The following is a 25,059-nucleotide window of genomic DNA, read 5'->3' on the forward strand; positions in this document are numbered from 1 at the left end:
AACCTAGGTATTTCCCAATACCCTTACAGAAACAGAATTTGCTGTTCCAAGTAAAGCAGATACAGATTCAGAGGACTACAAATCACGCAGGAACAAAACACAGGCTGGTCACAGAGGAATGGAAACGGGTGTTAGTGACACAGGGGTACAAGCTCCCACTCATGCTACTTTTCTCTTTACTCAGGTACCCAAAAACTAGAAAGCAAACATTTAACAGCACGAGACCTACTTTTAAACAATTCAGGCTTCTAACAATGCATCCATCCTAGACACACACAGCTCTGCACCAGGCACTTGGATCAAAGCAGGAAGCATGGATATAGATGCACCTTTGCTATGCCAGTGAGCAACTCCCTGTAGGGGACCCAGGGGCTGTTTGAAAACTGTTTTCCTCCTCTTGTTTGAGACCACTCACTGTGACCCAGGCTCAGGGAAGCACCTTCAGACTCACCACTGACACACTAGAGAGTGAACATCAGCAAAATCAGACCAGCATCTCCTGGACCTGAGTGAACACCGTTTCCAGCACCCTCCTGGCACACACAGTCACAGCTCTGTGTGTACCGAGGAGAAAACACTGACAGAAATTGTGGGGTTTTCCCCTCAGATTTCTAATCTGCAGGTGATGTTTGGGGAGAAAAACGTGCTGCAGATGAAGCAGCTTCAGCAAAACGTCACCCATCAGACCCATCAATGAGCACCTGGGGCAGGTAACCCCCAGCACACAGCAGAGCCATTTCACCACAAACACTTGGGCCACTTCACACCAACCACCTTTACCAGCCAAGGAAAGCAGAAGCTGGGCAGGCTGGTGGGCAGACGTGGAGGTCATGTGCTTGACAGATGTCTCGGAGGCTGCAGTTATTCTCACGCTGTCACATCTGGTTTATGAAGAGCTACCACTGAAGGGGATTACTGAATGCAAACATTAAATGTGCCACTGCCGCGCTGGGAAGCTTAGGGCACAGCACAGACCTCAGCCAGCGGTGTGTAAATACACTCAATCCTACACAGGGGCACGCACCTACAGCCTAAATAACACTGACAATACCCACGTTGTGTCATTCTCTTCTGGTGATCACATCATCAAGTACCACCATGAAGTCTGCAAATCAAAATGCAACATAAGTTTGCTTCGGTGCATATAGAATATTGCATGCACAGTTACTAAAAGTGTTGCAAAATCTATTTCGAATGAGTTTTATTGAGATGAAAAAAACCCCAAGCTTTCCATGGTAACTACAGAATGTTAATCAAAACCAAGTGCTTCCCCTCGTTAAAAACACGAATCAGAATAGTTTTTGTTCAAAAAATACTTTAAAAAGTAATCAGTTAAATGCAGTATTTTTGGCTGTGCTTTACTCGATACACTGGTTACTGTTTCTAATCTTGCTAATGAATGCACACTAACGAGAGGTTGTCTGCGTGTTCATCAGAGGCTTTGATGGGACCCTACTTCTCTGAGCATTGCTCAGCTATGGAGCTGCACTGGCAGTCAGGAGCATTCAGCACACCAGCTAAGGTGTAACAAAGCACTGTGCCATGTACAGCGGTGTTGTGCTCGGGTGGCAGTGTCCTTCTCACTCTACAAAGTACAAAAGCATCAGAGGACTCCAGGTATACAAAGCACTGTTTTCTCGCTACCATTCTCCATTCATAAGCATCATCTTCTAGATTTCCAGGCAGCTCTGGAATAAGGAGTAGTCCTTTTCTTATCCGGTGGCTTGAAGTAAGAATAAACGGGTGCTGCAGGGTATTCCGCATCTGGATTTTCTGCCATCATTTTCAGCTTGGCTTCTATGGCCTTTATTTTTGCACTGACACTGGAAAGAGAAAAAGCGGAAGAGAAATTGAGCTTGATCTGAGCATGGAATCAGACTACAGCAATCCAGAGATCTTGCTGACATGCGAATACTCAGTCACACGAGGAGGGGCCAGGCAGCTCCCACTGCTGCATTCACAAGCAGCGTGCAGTTGGGAGGCAGGAATCTACTGCTTAAAGCCCACGCTCTTTCATCTCATTCCTCTGCACGGATTTGCTCCTCCAAGATCTATCACAGCACCACAAAATAACGGTCCTTGCACCTACTCAGCACTTTCTTGAGGACACTGAGCAAGACAAGCACACAACAAGGCTTCCTACTTCATGTAAAATGATGTCATTTAAAGAGCTCTGAGCATGTGCAGCGGAGTGAAGCTCAGATGAGGCTGCTGGAAACAGCAGAGAAATGAAAGCCAGACTTCCTCCCAGCTACAAGACTGCTCAGGATGGGAAAACCCCAGACTCTAATTAGGTCAGGAAGAAACATTATTTCAGCATTAGCAGGGTTTATCCCAAAGGGAGAGGCTATCCTAGGTTACACCCCAAATTCCTAGGGCTTTTGTTATTCACTCCATTGGGTATGGACCGAGGAATGTTCCCCTCTCTGCTGTGGGTTCTTGCAGCATCCATCCCCACTAAAACAACTCCCTCGTGCCATTGACATAGCTAGCAATCTGCATGACTCAAGCCTCTCTCCTCGTTACTTCCTAGCACGTTACTTCTTAATTCCAAGCTCACTTTATCTGTAGGCAAATTCACCATTTCCAGTCCTGTTCCTCATAGGGCTCCACTGAGAGAACCCAGAGGAAAATCACATACCCTTCCAAGCAAATTGAATTAGCAAAGCAGCACTATGTGCTTTAGGTAGACAGAAGGGTTGGAGGGTTTAACCACATCCCACAGAAGACCCTCCGGCCCTAACACTAGCCAAGAAAACTAAGCACAACGTTAAAACACCCCAAACAAAACTGAGCTTTATGTGAAGCACTACTTGGGAGTTTGCTTTAATCTTCTGCCACTAGAACAGAAATCCTTGCTCATAAGTATTCAGGCTTAATTAAGTTAGCACTCACTGAAATTCATATGAAGTGCAAAGCATGCTCTGGCCAAAGGAGCTGGAATGTTACACATTCCCCATTCCTCTCCTCACTGTTTTCCCTTCTTACTGCCCTAGCAGCTGCATGAGTTAGAAAAGGAACTTCAAGTCTTAAGTCCCCTCCACCTAATGAGTTACTTTGCAGCACACTGCCCTTCCAAAACCAGCTTTTCTGCCAAACATAATGCCAGCACCTCTAGATCATACTGAAATTGAAGAAGTTAATGCCCTGCCACTCCCACAGTGTGGTCACTTCTCACCCACCCCATCATCCTACCTTAGGTTAGACTGGGGCGGCTCTGTGCTGGAAGATGGCTCCAGACTGATTGGAAGGATCTTCTCATTTTTATTGTGATCATATCTCTGTGAACAAGAGACCAAGGACTGAAGTCAGCTGGAATTACCAACAAAGAAACATTTGTCCACAGATACACTTTAAAATTGGATTAACGTCACCTCAGGTTTTGTGATGCTTTTGCTAGGAATGATTTTGGTGGCCAAACACTGAAACAAATCCAGGCATAATATTTGTTTAGTACCAACAGAGAACATAGACTGATCTCAAACACTTCTGTGCATTGTACTATGGATCTTTAAGCCTTAACCTATCTTACCACTTCTTATTCCCCTCTATATACAGAGCATGAAGCAAAGATGGCAATTTTTAAGCTAACTGCTGTACTGTATTGCCATGGTCTTTACACAGACATTGTGCAGAGTCAGAAGGTGACCCAAGCACACTGTGCGCTACTGGAAGGAAAAAACCAGAATAAAGGACATTAAAAAGACCAGTCAGGAACCATCTCTCTTCTGCAGAAAGCAGCCTGTGAGTCTGTCATCTGTGGGCGACAGGCCTCCAAAACTATTTGCAGTGTTCTGCTTCCTTATTTCGCTTGGCACAAAGTCAGGTTTGTTTTTCAGCAGAGCTGCTCAAACCGACAGGGTCTGGTAAGCCTTGGCCACTCATCTCAAAACTACTTAGCCTGGTGCTGGCATTGTCTAAAGTAAACACTTGTTACAATAAGACAAAGTTTTGCATTGTTAAATCTTTCCATTCATGGATCAGAAAATGCCATGCAAGCTGCACTGATTATTTATGTATGTTCCTCACCATACCCTGCACAGCCAAGCACTGAGCTACCCTGCTGAACTCCCAGCTGAGCAGACATTCACTCCTCTGGCTGGAACTCCGTTTAGAGCCTGGTCATTCCTCAGGCATCTGGAAGCACGTGGCACTCTGGTAGCTACAGAGCTCGAGAAAATGGAGACTGGGTTTGCACAAGCTTGGATGTGCTGACAAGAGCCTGGAGCCCTTGAAGCCAATAATTAAAACAACATGTTCTTCTTTAACGAAGATACCTGCGTTGGTTTATTTAGCATCCAAAATAGATGCACTAGAACACTTGATAAGTGGAGAAAGCTGCTTGTAGGATTATCAAAAGCAAACTACCCAGAGGAAAACAGCAACAAGCAGCTTCTCCCAAAATCCATTTATCTGCAAAGAAAGTTATTCAATACAAATTGCTTTATCAAATGCCAGCTAGCAAATAACTGCAGGGAAAACAAGAGAAGAATTAAATATTAAAAGAAGGATGTTCCAGAAGGCACTGCCTAGGTTAACATTAAAATCTTGATGGTTTATGTGACAGAGCAAGCAATAAAAAGGATATTCAGCTTAGATGTGAAATCTGTTGCTTTAAAGTAAAAAGTAATCAGAGCTGCTGCCATGTAAGCGCTTTCAGAAATAGAACAAAGCAAGAAAGTAGTTGGTAATTGGGAATTTCCATGTATCTCCTCTCCAAAAAGGGAGCAAAGCCACAAAGGGAAGGATTCAAACCTTCAGGCACTCACTGAGTTTGGGAAAAGTTAAAACATGGGCATTTACACAAGTGACCTGTTCACATCAGAAACTCCCTTACAAAGAACATCAGGTTAAATGGCTCATAGTGCTCACAGCTCAGCCAGCACAGTTTCAGTGGACAAAAGAAGGGGTAGATTGCTATTGCTGCTTCTAAGGGAGTTATTTCCTTTAGAACTGAAACCATCTTGCCAGGCTAATGCAGCCTCAATAAAAATGGTTCCTTAAGGTTTCTCAATCCTGCAAATTAAAAGCAATTCTTACCCACAGCACCGAGCTTACCTTCACCTGGGCATGTGCCCACCGCACCACCAGTTTCTTGGAAAGGGCCAGCTTCCCATTGAGACACTGGATCGCCTTTTCTGCTTCCTGCACAGGAAGACAGTTCAATAAACAAACCATGTTTCAGTCAAAACCAACTCAGATGTAAAGAGCCTTTTCTCTTTGTTCATCAGTCTTCTGCAGGAACAGCTAGCCAACAGCAGAGAAAGATTATCCTATTGTACCCTAACTCAGGAGTACCTTTGGATGACTCCAACATTAGAGTATCCAGACTTTTATCAGCCTTACTGGATTAGTCTTTCACTTGTTTTGGGGGAGAAAATGGGGAAAACAATCATTACAGTGATTACACATCTCTGACATTTCTCCATGCTTATTCCAGACCCTGCTCATGCACACTGGGGACATTTATCCATTTGGTCCTGTTCTAGACTGGAATCTCAATTTTAGGGCACTCCCATAAAACACAGTTCATGACAGTTGAAGACTTATGCTGTTCCCACCTTGCTATGAGTGATTCTCAAGAGCTATCACACTGTGTGTAAAGGCTCTTCTGACATCCTTACCAGCAATTGCAGAGCAAACAGATGAGATCACACAAGCAATCTTCAAACACCTGTACTTCCTGACTTTTGAACAGTTTTAGCAGCACCTCCATGGTACAACTCCAGGAGCTCACTACAAAAGTGGATCATAGATCTGACCCTTTCTGATTACCATTAGAAAGCAGGATTCAGGATAAGGCAGCAAAGGAGAAAGGAAACCACTACTGCTATTTCCAGGAGCAGTCACAATGTGGCTGTCATGGAGTGGAGGTGTTAAGAGTCTGTAGCTTTGTGTAAACAAGTTATACAGTTTATGCCTTCCCATTTTAGCTTTACATTAATGCAAAACCCAGAAGATGTGGACTGAAACCAGTCATTTACACCAGAACTTCAAACAAAAGCAACATACCTGTTTGGTTTCAAAGTTCACAAAACAGTAACCCCTTGGCTGCCCCTCCAGAGCACCAGACTTGTGAAAGAGAAAGTCAAATTGCTTTACTTTGCCAAACTTCTGAAGCAGTTTGAGAAGGTGGTATCTGAAGGGGAGAGAAGATATTAATGACACCTTTTAGCACTTTGAAAGTGATGAGATAGAGAGGAACCCCCTGACACACACACATTTCACACTCAGTAGCATAAGTGGTTCAGTTGTATCACACATATATTCCCAAATACCCATAGAGGTGGGTGCCTTGCACAGCAGTACTTCAGCTTCCATAGCTCTGAGCTGCACTATCCTGAGGCTGCTCGAGAACTCCCAAGCTTCCCTCCCAGTGGTGCCAGCTGAAGGGCATGCAGAAGATCTATTAATCCTTGGCTTTTGGACAACTATGCAATGGTTCCCTAGAGGTCTGGAAGGGCTTTGCCTCCTGCCTCTAAATCACATCTACTTTTAAGCATAAACATCATCTCTCCCCCTCCCTAGCCCTGATGTGACTGCCTGAAGCTCCATCCTTGTATTCCTTTCCCCTCACAAGCAGTCCCAGCCCATAGCACCCTGCCTCACTCGGGATCCCTGCTACTCTTCCTGTCTCTCCCCATACAAGCACTGCTCGTCCCATCCTTTCTCTGTGCCAAGCAGTAACAGTGCAGTGGCAAGGACATGGCCAGATCATACAGAAATGCAGCCACTCTCCCACTCCCCCAGCAGCACTGGGGAAGCAGGAAGATGGAAGAAGCAGCAGAACAAACCACAACCAGGCATTGACAGTAGACCAGGCAAAAAAAAGGCACCAGACAGACCTCAGCATCATCCAGCCCAAATCTGCCAATGCTTCTGGCTCAGACAGCTCCTCAGTGACACGCACATGAAAGTCAGACACTTATTTAGCCAATTATCTCCCTGCCATCCAGTGGGGAGTGTGCTGTTTCCAATAAAACTGGGGAAAGCCAGAGTAAATCTGTCTGCTTAGTATCTAGTGCACTGAGCAACTTAAAACAAGGAGCACATTTGTTGTACAGACCACATCTAATCCTCAAAGTTCCTTGCAGCTTTGTTTGGTTCCCTGAGACCAAAGTGTTTCACAACACTACCTGACCTAGAAGGAAAACGACACTTGCTACTATTTCACCCCATTCCTAGTGTTTAAGGATTGTCTCAGGGTTTAATAAGGGTGTTTTAGTCACCTCCTCTGACCAGCTGCACAGCATTCATCAGTAAGCCACACAGTCTAAGCCAAATTTGCAGCTTACAAGATAACACTCAGTGCTCTGAAGGCTGACCAGGCTAACTCAGAGTGCACATGGAGCACTGGGCACTGGATTAAACCTTGCATGTGCAGACATGAATGGTCAGTAGCGGCCTGAGAGAGCCAAACACACCAGGCAGCTTTAAGGACAGTCCAGATAGGAAGAGCAATGTTTTTCCTAATAAAGCCTGATAGGATGTTTGAGAAGGGTTTTAGCCCTTTGTTAAGCTTGAGGAGCCAGGCAAGAAAGTTCCAGGAATGTGAGTCATCTCACAGGATGGTCACGGTGGACATTCAGGATATGCACTTTTAAAAGAGGTGAAGGTGCAGCAAACGTACAGAGGAGCAGGGCAGAAGGGCCAAGTTAGCTCCCAGGGGAGCAAACACATTGTCATTGATTATGAAAGGTTTCCTACATCCTTCAGAATACAGACCACTCACACGGCTTCCAAGAGGCCTATAAACCCTCAGTCCCTGCACAGAACCAGGTACACAGTGGCCAGATTTTACCACTGCACCTTAAGAGAAGCAGTCACAGGGGTACCAGTAAAACCACTGACTCTGGAGCTGTGATGCATATAAACCCCCACACGCTAAACTTTCAGAGCCTCCAAAGGATGCAAATGCACCTCAGGTTTGTTTCTGTAAACACATTGCTACAAAAAGCACTTGCAGTTTCAGCAGTATGAAAATAAAGCCCTTGCCACCAGAATGCTGTTCCCTTTCTGGCAGTGGAAGGGCAATGATGATTCTCATTGCATTCTGTTTAGCAACAATAAAACCCTGCAGCTGCTAAAAGGAATTCTTGGTGCTTGTTTTCTTTTCTGAGAACCTCTGCATTCAAATGGCGTGTTCTTAGCAGCAACGTGGTAGTTGTTCCTTTAAAACAAATTCCATTAAGTGTCTACAGGCAATTTAGGGAACCTGTTTTATTTGGAATATTTAAATCCTGGGTGAATCAAACCCTATTTTTCAGCCATGCATGCAATTTTTACAACTGCAGGTCACCCACTCTCCATGGCACAGCTCCGAACTGAAGGCTTGGATAACAAACAGTTTCAGGCTGTGCTTACGATTAGTTATTGTCAATATAATGAGGGCATTAACAGTAAGTCGACAAGTAGCTCTCCAAGCCAAGAGGACTTCAGTACTGAAGGAAGATCCGTCACGGAAAACCTGAAGTGAGAACATGTAAAAAGCTTTACTATGGCAACGACTTGGGTTATCCAGAGCTTGGAAGTCACTGGCGCAGATGTGGCCCCACGGTGCTGTGCAGATCACCGCGGCCAACCTCCATCTCCACTTCCTGTCATCTGATGTGAATGCAAGACAAACCAGCAGCTCCCCCATTTCCTTTTCCTCCACTCTTCCTCCTGGCACCCCGAGCGCTATTCAAACACAGGCAAGGCTTCCTCTGAACAATGCTGTCCCAAGGATACTGCAGAGGTACCGGGCCACATGCAAAACCTATTATTGCGAAGAATTTTGCCCCACTGGGACTCAGCAGGGGTCTGTAACAACAACTTATGCACACATTGTTTTCTAGGTGAGACTCATCAAGATGGGATCCTAGACAAGCAGCCGAGCAGCCAAGGAAGTTGAACACCCGCTATTTCATACCCCTGGAAAATGAATGGTCATTCAAAGGCTACTGGAAACTGGACAATATGTGTAACTGTAGCGGGAAATGAAATATTTGCCTGTCCAGAATGTTGAAAAGCCTCAGAAGGCTTTACAGACAGGAATGGGCAGAGAAGGCAGTCCTGCTCTGCTTGCTACGCAGGAGATGTAATTAAGGTATGAGGCTTTTCCCCCCCACAAGATGGGAGTACTGGGAGGTGATGTGACAAATGCTCACAGGGATGGTGAGGGGACTCCATGGCTTCCTTGCTGAGTGATGCCAAACCTAGAAGCAGCTCTCTTCTGCTCTCCTTGTGTACTCCAGTGGCAAGTCCCACAGCAGGAATCATCCAGCATCAGATGTGCCTGGAGATAGTGTCCTGAAATGCTGCAAGGTGCCAGCTCTCCTCCTTCCAGCTGCTAAGAATACACTCAGTAGACTCCTAATAATATCTTCTGTCACAGGCAGAACAATCCTCAAAGGATGCTGGCTAAGAGACAGGCCACCCAAACAGACACATTAAGGAGGAATGTCCACCAGAAGACCCACCATAACCTTGTATGTGGGGTATGGCAGCATTCAAGATCCTTTGAGACTCCACTTGAGTCACAGTTACTCGGTATGTGCAATAACCTCCTCTCAGCCAGCAACTTGCAGGCTGTAATTTGTGGGCAGCCCTACATTTATAAATTCCTGTTGCTGCAGCTTGTGCTTCAATGTGTACGTTACCTATTAACTCCCTAGTGCTTGATTGCAGCTATAGGTTGCTCTCTAAATGGAAGTCTTGGATTAATTCAAGACTTTCTGAACTCATTTCTGCCTGAGGAAGCCACAACCACTTATTAACCCCGCTAACAACTCAATCAACTTTACTCTGTCTTAAGCAAATCTAACAGAGGAATGCAGGGGCAACTCTTTTAAAAGGCAGGTAAAAGCAGCCAATGAAGAAACAGCTGTGTAGCTTTCAGGTATATGTCTTTAGCTGTAAGATTCGTGATCTCAACAAGGATAATTCAGAGGAACAACTATGAGCAACGGTGTAAGCTCTTAGGATAAGAAAGTAAGGATCAAGATGATTTATAGAAACTCACTGACCTGACATACAACTGCACTTGTTCTCTCTACACTGACAATGCATTACAAGCAACTTCCCCTTTTTTATTCACAAGGAAATAGAGATTACAATAGAGTTTGCAAGAGAGAATAACTAATTTTTAAGCAAAATTAAAAGCAAACCTGAAGGCCTGAAATAGGCAACAAACACTGTCACTCACCACAGGGCAAACCTCAAGCACTGAGTAGCATGGAAGCACTCTAGGCTTGATGACACAGGTGCATGAAGCCCTCGAACCAGTCTCTTGCCCCTTGCTCACAGCTGTGACACTGCTCTGGACTCAGTTTGAGGCACAGAGGGCTCTCCAGGGCAGCCGTGCCCTACACCTGAATCCGTGCAGCTGCAGTAAGTTATGTGGAAAGGCAGAGCCTGCACATGGAAGCCACCAACCGACACCCACAAAAATCATTTCACCAAAGCTATGAGAACAGTAAGTTTTGCCATATAAAGTTATTACTTGTCTGGCCTAGAACCAAAGGAACAACCTAGACTGAAAGGGTCATTAAAGACACCACTAACGTGTCTGCAAACACCCACTGCTCTTCCCCTCACACTAACCCAGCTTCCTAAAGCTTTAAAGACCCAAACTACATGCTCAAGAGCTTCTCTGTTTAATGTTACATGGTCAGTGGATGTGGATGAACCAGAGCAACATAACTGTGTGATAAAAGTGGTAATGAATGCAGAAACCACCCAAAGCTGAAAGGCTGAAAAGCACAAAGCATTAATGATCCCATTTAGAGGCTATTAGAAAACTGCTCTGTTAAGATGAACCACATTTAGAGTAAAAACCTAGCACCTGCACACACACAAAAAGAAGCAGGAAGAAAAAGTATTCCATAACAGAGAGATACAACAGATAATCAAAAGTGCTTGTTTCTTAGGTGTGTCTATACCCCAGATTGCTTTGGTTTGGGCTTCTTTTTCAGAGGCCCTACTGATTTCTCAGCACACTATGCAAACACTGGACAACAAGTCCTATTTCCTTGACAATTTAGCTGTTCAGAAACTGTGTTTGCTCAGAAGGTAATCATCTGTAGGCTGGAGAAAGCATGAACATACACACACGCATTTGATTTCTGTGCTTATCCACCACAAGCAGCCATCACATCACACCCCACCTCATTACCACTCAGTTACAAGAGTAATTCTCTGTTCAACCCACATCCCACTGCTGACACCAGCAAGAAACAAAGCTCTCGGTCACCCTGAAAGTTTCCAACCTGGAACTCTGACATTTCCTTTGTTTAGAGAGCAAAGATGTTTCCAACCCTTGTGCTGAGCTGCAGCTTGGAGGACCTCTGTATGCAGTAGTTAAACACATTGGTGCCTCCAACCCCTTGGTTCATGGGGCCAGCACAGCCCTTGAGACACCCCATACACACGCACCCCTCCCTCACACACACACACACACACTTGAAGCCGTTTGCTGCGGGCAGCAGCACCGAGCAGACACCGGGAGCCGCTCCACCAGCCCTCGCTTCGGGGCACAGCAAAGAGCCGGGTGCGCTGCACCGGCCTGCGCCACCCCCGAGCTCCCACCGGCACCGGGGCCCGGCCAGAACCGCAGCGGCTGTGGGGATGCGGCCCTACCGGGGGACACGGCCCCGCCGGCGGCGGTGCCCAGGAAGGGCCGCGCTCGGGGTCACTCACTCGGTGATCTTGGGGTCGAGGTTGCCGATCCAGAGGCGGTGCCCGTCCTGCAGGGCGCCCTCGGACAGGATGGACGCGTTCTCCAGCGGCAGCGCCTGGCGGCCTGGCTCCATGGCTGTGCGGAGGGCACCGGGGAGAGCGGGGCTGGCGGCGGCCGCGGCGCTGGGCTCGGCCCGGGCCCGCTCTCACCATGACACCGCGGGCCCCGCCGCGCCGACCTCACCTAGGCCTCGCCTCGCCCCGCCCTTGGCGAAGGCTTGTGACGTAGGTGCGCGGCGCGGACCGATGACGTAGATGGAACGCAAAGTGCTGCGCGACGGTGAGCGGGGCTGCGGGCGCTCCCACCCCTCCCGTGCGCGCTCCCGCTCCCCGGCCCCGGTGCACGGCGGGAGGGGCGGGGCTCGCGCCGGTGCACGCGGGGCACAGGGGAGCGCGCGGGGGGGGGCGGGGCCAGTGCGCCCTGACGAGAGGGAGGCAGCGGGGGCGGGGCCAGGCGAGGGGGGCGGGGCCGTGCAACGGGGCGGGGCACCGCGGGGGGGCGGGGCATAGAGGGGGCGGGGCCTGCGCGCACGTGCCCCGGAGCAGGGAGCACCGTGTGCGGGGCCGGGGGACGAGGCACAGGGGTTGACCCGGGGCCGGCCTGGGAGCGGGGGGGGCCGGTCCGGTCCCTCCGGTGTCCGGCAGCGGTGGTGCCCTGGATGCTGCAGCCATCGCGGCCTCGTGTGGCAGGCACCGAGTGTAACGTTTGTTTCTGCAGCTCCGAACCACTGCGCTGCAATAGAGCTGGGGGAGCTCGGAGGGGTTGGGGGCCTCAGGCCATGAGTGACAGCATTACCGGTTGTGGTCAGCTGATGTGTGAATACCAGCTCCCCCATGAGCTGTTCCTGCTGAACACTGCCTGTGCCACAGGCCCCTCTGCACCTGTGTGCAGATGCATCCCTATGCAGCCCCTTCCACTGAATCTGCCCGCTGGTCACTGCAGAACACCCGTAGGGCTCAACTCCCACCTTGCACTGATAGGTACAACTAAGACCTGAATCCATTTCTTAGCACTTGGACCACCTGCCTCTGCTCTTTTCCAGGTGGGTCAGAGAGACGCTGTAGACGATGGCCATGGCACTAAGATGCTTCTGGCATCTGCCTTCCCTGCTTTATCGCTCCTCATTCGCAGTGAGACGGGGGCTGCCACAGGCTCCCATGGGCTGCCCATCCCTGCCCCTGCAAGGCTGCAGGCAGTGTGTCCATCAGGTGCTGCTGACCAGACAGCTAGCTACCAAGAAAGGTGAGTTTCCTATTTGCAGCCCCTCGGAATGTTGGCAGGATTTCCTTTCCTGTCCCCTTATCTCATGTACAAGCATTGATCTGACTTAGAACGCAGCTCTGGAGGAGCTGGTTTGCCTCGTGGTGTTGCAGTGCATGGGAAATGTTGGCCCTTCCCTTAGGAGAGCTGCAGCAGCACACGGAGCTGCTGCTGCTGCGCTGGGGCAGTGGGTATCAATCATTACAGTCCAGGCAGGAGCCAGTGCACACTGTAACCAACAGATGCATTTTGTGCTTAAGTGCTGGGCTATTTATTCATTAAAAAATATGGTTAGTTTGGTTTATCTTGACTCAGTCTTGAACCTAACGGGGGGGTTGGTTAGTACCTTATTTCTGCTTTAAAATGCAACTTAACTGTTGTCAGAAATAGAACTTATTTTTTTGTATCATCTGCAGCTAAAGGTAAAGGGCAGAGTCAAGCCAAAGTGAATATCAGTGCTGCCCTAGTTGAGGACATTATCAATTTGGAGGAAACCAGTGAAGACATGCAGGCGGTGGTAGAAGCTCTGAAAGAAGACTTAAGCAGAAATCTCAGTGTTAGAACCTCACCAGGTTGGTAACCTTCTTGCATGATGCTCTATTGCCTGTAAAGACCTTTCCTAGTAATGAAGAACTCTGATTTTTTCCAGATCTATTTTCTTTTTATTGAGTTATTCACTGGGCACCCAATTACTCCAACCTTGATGTCCCCCAGCTAAAGGCTTTCTTCACCCTGAGCTTGACCAGGAAGAATCCATTTTTGTTAATAGCTTCCTGGAAATAGCTTTTCTAAGTGGGAGATGTCAAAAGTGTCTAACTGAACCGTTTGCAGATGTGATGAAGAAGCAGGTTGTCAGCTAATGGTGCAGTAGGGCAGGAAAAATCCAATTGCCATTAAATTAGCCTTTTGGAAACTGCCATCAGGCTGGTGTCTGGCATGTACAAACTTCTTTTTGCTGTGCATCTTTGTGTTTAGTGACCTTCACAAGCCTTGTTCATTTAATAAAGTTTGTGTTTTAGGAAGAAACGTGAACATATTTGGCTAAGCTACAGTTACTATAACACTCTGAACATACGTATCTGTAAGTAGTATCAAGTTTCAAGGACAAAACTTAACATTAAACAATGACCAAGCTTGAATCATTCACCACCTCAGCTCTGGCAGGGGAACATCAGTCTTTAATGGAGTTGGAAAGCATAGCTCAGGTTCTTAACTATTTATTTTAACCATAGGTATGTTTTTTAATTGCATTGATAAAGTACCTCTTGTCCCCTGTGCCTTTTGGCCTTTTTGCAGCAGAAACTAGAGAGCAGATTAAGAGTAGCTCAGGGAGAAACCGAATACTTTAAATTAGGCTGTGTACAACACCTCCTCTTGGGACTTGGAGGAGGGAAGAAAGTGAGGGGTTGAAGATAACACTGCTACATTAAAGACAATACTCTGGATTTGTATAACAACAGTTTGATTTTCTTTAAGCTCTAGGAATTAAAAAATAACTATTTCCTTTTAATTCTTAACAATCCTGCTTAGTTTTCCTATTTAGTAACAAAAACAAACACGAGTTTTGTTTCCATGTTTTTGTGCTTTTGAGCAGCATTGAAATATTTAGGTTGCAAATACCACCGGGGCTGCAGGAACGCAAACAGCATCTGAAGTCTGAATAAACATGGGTTATTTTCCCTTAGTAACATCTATATTTTGTATAGCACAAGGGAAGTGGGATCCTGTGCACACGTTTTTCTTCAGCTTTACTGTATCACACTGAAACCCCCTTGTGTTTGCTTCTTTTGAGGGGCCCTTGATCACATCATCGTGATGACAAAAGATGGGAAGTTTCCCCTGAACCAGCTGGGGCAGATATCCCTGAAGTCACCGCAGCTCATTGTAGTGAACATGGCCAGTTTTCCAGAGGTAAGGACACATCACTGAAGGCGTTGCAAGGGGAGATCATTACCAGGGGAACAAACAGGTTGGTGCTGAGCATCTCCTGCAGAGGCTCACACAGGCAGTGCTGGGCAGCCGTGCAGATAGCAGTGAGAGCACAAGGTTAGCTATTCATCCTGCTCCAGGTCTGGAGCTTTGCCAAAGCTTATCTCTATTTATTTTCCAAAGGCTTTCCCCAATTAATTAGGTCGGCAAAGTCTCAGAGGAGGTCAGTGTAAAGCACTTGATGCCTAAGTGTTTCTTAAAGTGCATCCAGCATGTATAATGGCTTTGAAGAAGGAAGGCTCCTGATCAGCGAGTGCACCGAGGTCCTTCAGAATGCCAGAGGTGAGAGAGCCAGGGAAGTCACTCCATAACTATAGCCCATGTCCAAGCAGCAGTTCAGGCTGAGAAATGGGCATGTGAGACATTAAATAGCCCACTGTGTAGCATTGCCTGCATTGGCTGTCTAAGCCAAAGGACAGTTTTTCATTGGAACTAGAGCTAGAACTATTTCTCTCAATGCAGTTAGTTTATACCATAACTGTTCCATGGATAGATTGAACTCTTTAAAACCATTACAGATAATTTACTTGATGTCATTATTTACAGCATATTGTCAGTACTTCATGGCATTGAAAAGCAAATAAAAATGCCTGAAGAGTCTGGAAAAGAAAATAATCACAGAAAAGGACTTTCAGGGCCAAATTCTGTTTGCCTGGGAGTCGTAAAACCAAACAAGACTGTTTTTTAAGCATGGCTATTTATTTCATGGGCTGCAAGTTGATGGAGCAATATTGCAGTATTTTCCCCTTCCTCTGTCTCCTTCAATCTGTATGTTAAACAACACAGCTTTTACTGAGCATTTCCTTCCTACAGAGCAAGCACTGTCCATAGAATAACACATTTACATTCCTAATGTGCTGAGATCATCTTGGTTACGTTTTCTCTGCCCTTGTTGTGTTCTATAGGACAACAGTTATGTCTTGCAGAACACTAGCATTCATTCCATTCAGTGATGACATGCGTCGGAGACCTAAGCAGATATGCCAAGCTTAACTTTGTGCCTCAGTTGACAAAAGCTAAACTGATAAATACATAATAACCCTAAATACAGTCTCCTGCAGCAGCTTGGAGCTAAAGTGAATGATGGGAAGGAGTATCAGAAATAGCAATGTGCCTTGTAGGAAATACCACATGAATACAGACTCGCTCGGTGTTGTTATTGACAATGTCAAGAGCAAAGCGACCTGGCAGAGCGCTACTCCTGGCAAAGCTCTGATTTAACCATTAAGCCTGTCACTCTGTAAAGGTACACCAGGGCCCTGGGATGGGGAAGGAAGCATCTTAATCCCTTTGCAGCTACCCCATTGCAGTACCCCCATTTTGAGCAGAGCAGTCAGCCAGTGGTGGTAGAGTCTGAAGAAGTTAATCCCAAGTAATAAGCTGCAAGGTAAACACAGAGCTGGGCACAGGCACTATCTCTCAGCCAACTGCTACTGCCCTGATGTGATGTGGTCAGGCTGCAGTGCTGAAGTGGTTAAGTTGCTGTGTGATTTCTAGTGGGAAACATTCAACTGGAATTTCTAAATGCTCCGAATCTTTCATCTCCTTCGCCGCAGTCAGGAGACGTCTTGGGATTTTACTGCGGTTTCACTCTGCGTTGCCTCAAACCATTCCAATAGTTTCAAAGAAGCCAAACAGTTTTCTTTTGTTGTTGCTTCCCTTCCCCTCTTTGTGCCCCCCTACCCCGATACCGAGCGCAGCCGTAGTTTCCCATTCGGTTTGATCAAAGCTCTCCGCACCAATGTAACTTCCTGATCTTACTGGTAACAGAAGTAAATGTTTCCATGTTCCATGGAGATGGATTGCCAACTATTGACAGAGTTCTGGCATATGGGAGTGATTATTTCCTAATTCCCTTTACCTTTTGATCTGTTTTACAGAGCACAGCTGCAGCTACGAAGGCTATAAGGGAGAGTGGCATGAACCTGAACCCAGAAGTGGATGGGACAATAATCCGAGTGCCAATTCCTAAGTGAGTATTGATGGCTGCCCAAGTTCATCATCATGCAGGATAACACAGTGGGATGCAGTGAGTGCCCTTCAGAGGGGAAGCATGCACCATTGCTGTAATGTCATGATGCAGCTGCTTTCCAAGTAGCTGTATTTCAGGTTCAGAAGAAAATCTGAGCCCCTAAAAAATGTCTGGAGGAAGCTCTTCCAAGTGTCTGAGCTCTAAGTCATCACATTTTGGCATCTAATGGTTGGTCTTATTGTTCTTTATCTTCCCCCTGCAGAGGAGACTTGGTCCTAGCTGGCTGCAGCACTTTCCAAGAGACAGCCAAAGGCTTTTGAAGCTGTATTGCTTTATGTCAGGGACTCATTCTTTGCTGCCCTGCTATAAATTCCTTGAATTGCACCAGCATAGAGTAGCAGCAGCCCTGGTGTGAACCAGCAGTGTTAGGGGTGAGTAGCACCTTGCTGCAGAAAACACTAAAATGTGGTGATGAAAGAAAGGAGGAGGAAATTTATAGCTTTGACTAAAGAATCCAGTCCCTCTTCTCATGTCATACACATTGTGTAGCTGATGGCTATGTGGAAGTTTTGGAATAGAGCTGCTAGAAAAGCAGGCTGCTCCTGGCTGAGGCTTGAGCATCACTTCCCTCACCCATCGCAGGAATGTCCCAGCCCTTGGACAAAGCAGGAGGTGCTACTGCATCAGTGCTTCAGTGTGGATCAGGAGAGTGCTTTTGAAGCAATCCTGATGATCCCTACTTAGTGTGCTTCAGGTTGCAGCACACTGGGGGCTCCCCCTGTGAACGGGATTCCTTTCACATGAGGTACCTCATCATACTAGAGAGGTACCATCTGGGAGCTCAGCGAGTGCTCCTCCACTGCACACGTGTGTTTGGTCCCTGGGACCAGGCTGGACCTCCCAGCAGTGATGCTCCTATTGCTGCACAACTGGCCTGCATAGACACAGCGTGTGAGATGGGCAGGACTGGGTGGTGTAGGGATAATTCATGAGTTCCTGTGGCTGCTTCAACCCTGCAGCCATCTAAATGCCCTGGGTGGGGGTACCTGATCTCACATGCTGGGCTTACACAGTGCTGGTCCCACAAAGGGTGAAGGCAGCTCCTTACACTGCCTGTGTGTGCAAACCTCTTGCACGTGCGCTGTGTTTTACAAGCAGGTGACTTCTCAGTCAGGATGAGCCAAGTATTCCTCGTGCTTTACGTCTACTTTTAAAATTCTATGGAATGTTTTTTTCCCTAGCATTTTGATCAGAGAAGTCTAATTGCAGCTTTCCGTTGCTGTCGGTGAGAGGGAATGACATTATCATTCTATTTGCTGATTTTCTTTTCCCCGTGCTCCCTGCCCTTCCCCCATTCCTCAGGAGAGGAGGAGGAGGAGGGCACCATTATCTTCATAATTGCTGAGGCTCCCGGGTTGCTGCACAGTGGTTTGATTGTTAATGGGCACTTGGGTCATCCTTGAATAGGAATTGCAGGGGAGGAAACTCCAAAACTGAAAATCCCAATCTCTAAAAAGATACTGGTTTTTAAACAGATCTGTCACTACCTTTTTGTGGTGCTGCAGAGCTAAAATGAGGCTTCTCTCTCCAGGGAGGATGTACCTGGTGTGCTCCCCTGTTCCTCTGGTGTGTGATGGGTGCAGGTCCTGGCTGGTTGGCAGCCCAGTGAGCCTTAAGTTAAATAGGTTTATAGCCTGGGAGATGTGCCTTGCAGGTCTGCCTCTGCCATCCCATTTGCTCTTTAGTACCATGACTGGGTCTTTCAGAGTTTCAACCACTTATCAAAAGACCTTTTCTACCTTAAAACCTTCTAATGCACAGGGAGGGTGGAAATAATCAAATTCTATTCGAGGCCTCTCTTTAATACTGTATCCCAGAATGATTGTCTTAAATTCTCTAAGGTTTTCATCTTCCCAGCTCGTCTTTACAAAATACATACAACAAATGCAGAGATTGCCCAAATGATGCAGGTGTGAGAAATGAGCAAACAGATCAGAAAAGAAGAGACAATAGAGATAAGGTTGTTTCTGCAGAAATCTGTTCTTTCGTGAGGGGAGGCACAGGAGAAGTAAAATCAAAGCTGACCTGTTATTAAACACACTTTGTAGTCTGCTCTATCAGCTGGCCACGTGTCATTGTGCCTTACACAGATCCAGCTCCAGCGCTTGCGCCTCTTTCAGCTGAGTATTTTAAGATGGAGTTTACTTTTCAGTATTTATTCTATGAGTTTAGCTTTTGCATTGCAGTTCTAGCAGAACAAATACACTGGTTCCGTTGGTGTTTACTTGTGCTGCCTGCTCGGATCCCCTCTGCTCCCTGAGGCATTCTCCTGTTTGTGTTGCTAGCACCGCACAGGCAATATTTATTTGTGTAAAAAGGATTCTCTGGGGGGTTTAAAAGGGGAAAAAAATAAGAGCAAGAAAAGCAGCCATGGGAACATTCGTATTGGTTGATCTCTTGGCCGAATTTGACCTGACCTTGTGTCTTTTATGGTGGTGCCTCATTTTTAGATTCATCTTTTTTGGACCCATTGTGTTACACTGGATATTGTTTGTAAATCAGTCATATTTTTACCCATGCTTTACTGAAAGCCAGATGACTCTTTTGAAAGTTTAATGACTCATTGTGAGCTTTTTTTTTCCCTTTGCCCTTTAAGAAATACGCAAAGATACCTCCGACAAGAGAAAGGACTCCAAGAAACCCTCTCCTTTGAGAGAGCCCAAAGCTGTTTCTGCACTGCACTGCTCTGGATCGCTCATCATCAGAAGCCTCTTGCATGCTTTTTGTTGAGCAATATACATTGCACCCTATGTTTATCTGCAATTATGCATGCAGAGTATTTAGTTAAGCCTACTTTCCTTTAACTGATCCCTCTCTTCACAGGAAATTCCTAGCATTTGAGATACAGAAATGACTCTTACCGCAGAAGTGTCTTGTGTTGGAGACGTGACCCATGTTGTGCTTGCTGTGGGTCTGCTTCTGCTGTATGAGAGGAGCATCCAGGGGTTGCAGTGCTTAAACACTGGTCACTGGGGGAAGCAGAAAAAGAGATGTTACCCAAGGGGTGGTGTGCATTTCTGAACACCCTTGTGTGTCAGGCACCAGCCTCCATCCTGGTCCTGGCAAGGGCAGGACTATCCCTGAGGGAATGGCAGGATTTGGGCCTTGCACAGAAGGGTCAACAAGCAGGGACCTTGTCCTTATTCCTCACTTCTGGCACCCTTCTCCAGGTTCACTTTATGCTTTTTTTGGCTTTAAGGAGGGGGTAGGGACAATGGTTACTAGAGAGAAAAAAAACCCTCGTATCTAAGAACAGCTTAAAAGTCCCAGATCTGGGGGCAGGATTAAACAACTGTCCTTAGAAACCATGGGCCTGGCTCGTGTTGATGGATCCCTTAACCAGAAACAGCATCTGCTTGAAAAAGTGTCCATTTCTGGCATTGTTGGTAGCATTGCTGAGAATTTACACACAGCCTGGCTGGAACATAAAACCCGCTGAGAAACTCCACGGCCCTGCGCAGTGATAAAACGAAATTGGTGTTAATAAAGACAGACAAGGAGGCATGAAAGCTGTGACCCCGTGCCAAGAAGCATAGGAAATCTGGCAGTGCTGCATAAACAAAAACATTTCCTTAAAGGCTCTGCAGCCCCAAGCAGGCGAGTGATACCCTCGGCACAGCTCGGAGTAGCCGAGGGGGAGCAGGGAGGTGAGTAGCTGTGGGTGAGCTGGGTCTCCCCAGCCCCACTGCAGCCCAGCTTGCCTCGCCACCCAGCAGGAGATGGGAATTCCAGCTGCCTCCTCCCAAGTTTAGCAGCCAGGATTGAGTCTCTACCCCCCTACAAAGCTGCCTGAGAACCTGACCTCATCCAGACCCCTGTTTGTGAGCTGGCTTTGCTGGTTCCGCATGCACTGCGGGACCTCCGGCTGGGGAGATCGAACACGAGAAGCCCTAAAGGCATCAGTGTTGGGATGAGGAGGAAAGCACACGTAACCCCACTCACTTTAATTAGGTGTTTGGTCCAGCTTGGAGCCTGCACTGACCAGAAGCTCTTGCCATGTGTGAAATCCACTGCCCGTCTCCTCCTGGAGCAGGATGAGCTGGAGGTGGCCCTGGGTGAGGACAGGGTGCCTGCAAGGGAGAGCCATGGATGCCAGGGCTGGATCGCTGCTCTCTGTCAGCTTTCCCAGTGATTCCAAATCCCTGTTATTACTCATCACTTCTGGGAAGCCTATTCCCTCTTGCACCATGAAATGAAGATAAACTGGCACGAGGCCAGTGCCTCTGCAGACATCTGCTGCGAGCAACCTGGGAAGGTATCCGCATGTGCATCACTCACTGGGCTCAGCACAAGCTTGGGAAGGGCTGAGGGTCCAACTGTGCCGCAGCAGCCTCCCTGTAACACACCCCCATGCATGGGCAGAGCTGCTGCTGCCCGGGGAGCCCTCACCCCACGCTTCCTGAGCCCCTTGCAGGAAGAGCCTCGGCCTCAGTGTTTTGGTGACCCAGGGCTGCTGCAGCCGCTCTCTAAATACTCCTGTGAAGTGTTTATTTTGCTGCTCGCCAGCCTCAGGGGGAGCACAGCAGCTCCATCCTCAAGGGGTTTCATACTCGAGGTGGTCTGGGAGCTCCGATAGCCACACTATTGATCAGAGTATGATTGTTAAGCTCTAGCAGTTGATGACAGTGATGAGCTGGAGGTGCTGGAGCGTTACCAGAGCCGGTGATGCCCCAGCCATTCCCTGTGCTGTATTCACTGGCCAGGCTCCCTCATCACCTTGGTTTGGGATAGGAATCTGAGGGTTTTCTTGCGGCACCACAGCAGTAACTGGCTCCGTGTCAGGGGGAGGGTGGAGCTGAAGTTCTCCTGGGCTGAATTACCTGTGGCTAGCCATGTGTAGCATCATCCTCTTGTCAAAGCATTGTCTTGGTGGAAAAGCCTGGTTATGATGAGCTGGACTAAGGCTGAGTGAAACATAAGCTCTGTAGCTTCCAGATACATAATTCAAGCTCTTTGGTTGCAGGGAGACAATACCAAGAGTTTCAGGAAGGGACAGAGGTTTCCTCCCAGCTTTGCAGGATTACGCTTTTCAGCTCCATCTCTCAGGTCTGGAGCTGGATTTTCCCCTCTTTCCCACAGATGCTTTGGCAGCAGAAAAAAGGAAAGTCTGAACATTTCAGCATAAATTTCAAGTGCTGCAGTGACAACTGTAAACCAAGTAAGATCCAGTCCAAGTCCATCAGCTTAGGGCTGTGCTGGGAACTTTCCATGCTAGGCTCAAGACTTGCTTCACTGGCGTGTGCTGCCTTGGTGATGCTGTGCAGAGGTGGCTCAGGTGGACCCGAGCAGGATAAAAACATGCCCAGAGTTGTTAAATCCCTCTGCAATACAGAGCTCTGTGATAACACAGGCAGCTTTTAGGTGTCTCTGTGCTGCAGCAGAGATGATCACTGCATTTACCCAAAGTCTGCTGCAGGAAACAAATCTGGCTGTACCACACATGACACTGGTTTTCCTTTTGGTGTTCTTTTCCCCCTCCTTGCTGCTAGGGTAACCAGAGAGCACAGGGAGAGCCTGGCCAAGCTTGCCAAGCAGTCAACCAACAAGTCCAAAGAGGCCCTGAGAAAGGTGCGAAACCAAAGCATCAACCAGATAAAGAAGAGCAAGAGCAAAGTGTCTGAAGATACCATCTGGCTGCTGGAAAAACAGGTAATGATTTCTTCTGCCACATCATGATGTCTCGCAGCTCCTGTGTGTTGGTGCCAGCCCTTTGCTGATAGATCTCCAGCACTGAGAACCCAGCTGGGGAATGGGTGGCCCGGGGATGGGTATTTTGAGTCAGCAACGGCTCTTGGGTTTGCTTTTTCTTTATGAGATTTGGGGCTTCAATCTCAAAGCCAGATTTATGATATGAACCATTGTAAACTGACACAGGGGGGAAAAAACTGTTCCCCCAAAGCTGTCAGACTTACAGGGCTTGTTGCACAAAGCAGCTGAACCCGGGGAGCAAAACGACCTACATCCATAGCTTTACCACCCTTTACACAGGGCCTGGCCACTGCGAAACAGCTGGTGTTAATGAGGATTGCTCCAGTTTGTTATTAATGAAAAGGCTAGCGAGATTATCTCTGTTAGGAGGTTTTGGCTCCAATTCAGGAAAATACTTAAGCACATGCCTAATTCCCTAAGAGCAGATGTCACTAAAGTCAATTACTTGGGCATAAACTCAGGCACAAGCCTAAGTGTTTTGCTGAATTGATGCCTCTGAAGGCAGGCCATTACTTTTTAGCTGTTTGTTTATTAACAGCTAAAGTTAGATACATTGCAAATGCTTTGGGACAGTTCTCTGTGTGCTCACAAAAATAAACATTGATATACAGAGCGTTTGTGCAAGCAGGAAAAATGGCCATGCTATTGTAACTGAATCCTGTTGGGAAGCTGTTCTCCCAGAGCAGACAGATGGTTTCTGCATCGCTGGAGGGATCGGCTCAAGTCTCGTTTTTGCTTGTACCCAAATATTTCAGTGTGAGGAAAGGTCATCATCGTGTAGAGAGTGCATCCTGATCAGCCCTGGAAAACCAGTGCATAACCCCCGATGTGCTCTAGCCCTTACCTGCGCTCACTCAAATAAGCACATGCCCATTTTGGTCCCATTTCCGTGACTGCCACATCCATCCTGTGTTTCCAGAGTCCTGCTTCCTGGGCAGTGCTTCAACAATCACCATTTCATTTATTTTCATAAGAAATAAACAGATCAGTTACTTGATGTGTGAATTCTGAGCACGGACCGAGGCTGCGCTCCTGCTGTTACCTGGTTTGTTCCAACAGTGCAGAGGTTGCAGGAGGTAGCAAGGTATAAACCCTCTCTTCTCTGGTGCCAACACCAGCAGGTCTCTAACTCTGCCTCCCTAAAGTCCCTCTGTTAAACAAGGACCAAGTCATTTGTGAAGCTCAGCCAGGAGTTGGTGCATGTCTCCTTTCAAAGCCTTTGACCAGTCCCTGTTCTCATTGCACAGATGCGACACCAGCACAGGATCACTGAGGGCTGGTAGGAGCCCTCACTAAGAGCCAGTTATTGCCCCAGCACTATTTGGGTTTTCCCAGGACTTTAGGCTTTGTTTGAGGAGCTGATCCCTTCCCTCCTTTCCCTTTAAACTCTCACCTAGTGCACAACTCTGACTTGTACCATGTTGCCACAGATCCAGCAAATGGCAGACAGTGCTGCAGCGGAGATGGACAAGCTGCTGGCAGCAAAGACCAAGGAGCTGCTTGGATAAGCATCATCCAGATGGACTCACTCCCCCTTTGAGTAAGGCTGGACCACCACAAACCGCAGTGACCATTGTTGCAATGGGCAGGGGCAGCTCTGCCAGACCTCTGTGCTGGGGTTCTCCACCTTGTGTTATACTGGAGGGAGGGGGGATCCCTCCTCACTGTTCTTCATCCCGGTGGCAACAGAACTGGGTGAACTAAGATTAAAATAAAACAACAGGGAGGAAGAGTGGAGACTGATGGAAAGGGCTCACGCATGGGAGCCGGAGCACAGGAGGAGCTCCAGCCCATTTGAATCCCAGCACCTCGCAGAAGCCAGGACCACAGCCTGTGCTCCCCTGCTGTGGACCTTGGCATTTGGTTTTTTGCCTAAAATAAAGTTACAATGAGGTGTGGAGGAGCAGCCGTGGAAGAGGCAGCTCCTGGCTGGTTTGTCCCCTTGGGTTCATGCATCCCAAAGGATGTGTTTGCCCATTGCAGTGGCCAGCACTCATCTACAGCCTGGCTACTGGGAAGGCATGAGGAGCTTGGCACCAACTGGTGCAGGGTAGGTGGGGGAGACGCTTTGCATTCCCCATGGCTCTGTGGATAGAGAACTGAAACCAGGGCTGTCTGTGTTACCAAGACCAAGAAGACCAAAAACCAACACAAGAACTTGCCAAAACCAGCATCTGCCATCCCTGACCAGTGACAGACCCCCCGTGCCAGCCACTAGTACCACATTTAAGAGGGTGGAAGAGGTAGAAGCAGAGCAGGTTTCTGAGCACATCATGCATCTCAGCTCACTACCAGCAGGTCCTTCCCAGCAGCAGCAAACAGCACCTCATAGAGAAGAGGGAAGGTGGTG

At 47.6% G+C, this 25,059-nt stretch overlaps 2 protein-coding genes across 2 annotated transcripts; one reads left to right on the forward strand and one right to left on the reverse strand.

The window, feature by feature from the left end:
• Positions 1-1,176: 1,176 nt before the first annotated feature.
• RBM18 (RNA binding motif protein 18) lies at positions 1,177-11,950 on the reverse strand. Its single transcript, XM_034067401.1, has 5 exons — positions 11,680-11,950; positions 6,013-6,139; positions 5,059-5,145; positions 3,196-3,281; positions 1,177-1,823 (listed from the first exon to the last, which is right to left on the reverse strand). Exons 1-5 carry the CDS (start codon positions 11,790-11,792, stop codon positions 1,664-1,666), a joined length of 573 nt encoding a protein of 190 aa, XP_033923292.1. The 5' UTR covers positions 11,793-11,950; the 3' UTR covers positions 1,177-1,663.
• MRRF (mitochondrial ribosome recycling factor) lies at positions 11,946-24,446 on the forward strand. Its single transcript, XM_034067400.1, has 7 exons — positions 11,946-11,998; positions 12,762-12,961; positions 13,396-13,551; positions 14,772-14,890; positions 16,849-16,940; positions 22,490-22,649; positions 24,140-24,446. Exons 2-7 carry the CDS (start codon positions 12,787-12,789, stop codon positions 24,215-24,217), a joined length of 780 nt encoding a protein of 259 aa, XP_033923291.1. The 5' UTR covers positions 11,946-11,998; positions 12,762-12,786; the 3' UTR covers positions 24,218-24,446.
• Positions 24,447-25,059: the final 613 nt, after the last annotated feature.

This window comes from Melopsittacus undulatus, chromosome 11 (genome assembly GCF_012275295.1).
Source record: "Melopsittacus undulatus isolate bMelUnd1 chromosome 11, bMelUnd1.mat.Z, whole genome shotgun sequence".
NCBI lineage: Eukaryota > Metazoa > Chordata > Aves > Psittaciformes > Psittaculidae > Melopsittacus > Melopsittacus undulatus.

Coding starts and splice junctions, on each gene's coding strand:
- RBM18 (XM_034067401.1), bottom strand. CDS start 11,792: ATGGAGCCAGGCCGCCAGGCGCTGCCGCTGGAGAACGCGTCCATCCTG. Junction 6,140..11,679: donor CTCGACCCCAAGATCACCGA/GTGAGTGACCCC, acceptor TCTCCCCTTCAG/ATACCACCTTCTCAAACTGC. Junction 3,282..5,058: donor GGGCACATGCCCAGGTGAAG/GTAAGCTCGGTG, acceptor TCTTGTTCACAG/AGATATGATCACAATAAAAA.
- MRRF (XM_034067400.1), top strand. CDS start 12,787: ATGGCCATGGCACTAAGATGCTTCTGGCATCTGCCTTCCCTGCTTTAT. Junction 13,552..14,771: donor CAGTGTTAGAACCTCACCAG/GTTGGTAACCTT, acceptor GCTTCTTTTGAG/GGGCCCTTGATCACATCATC. Junction 14,891..16,848: donor ACATGGCCAGTTTTCCAGAG/GTAAGGACACAT, acceptor TCTGTTTTACAG/AGCACAGCTGCAGCTACGAA.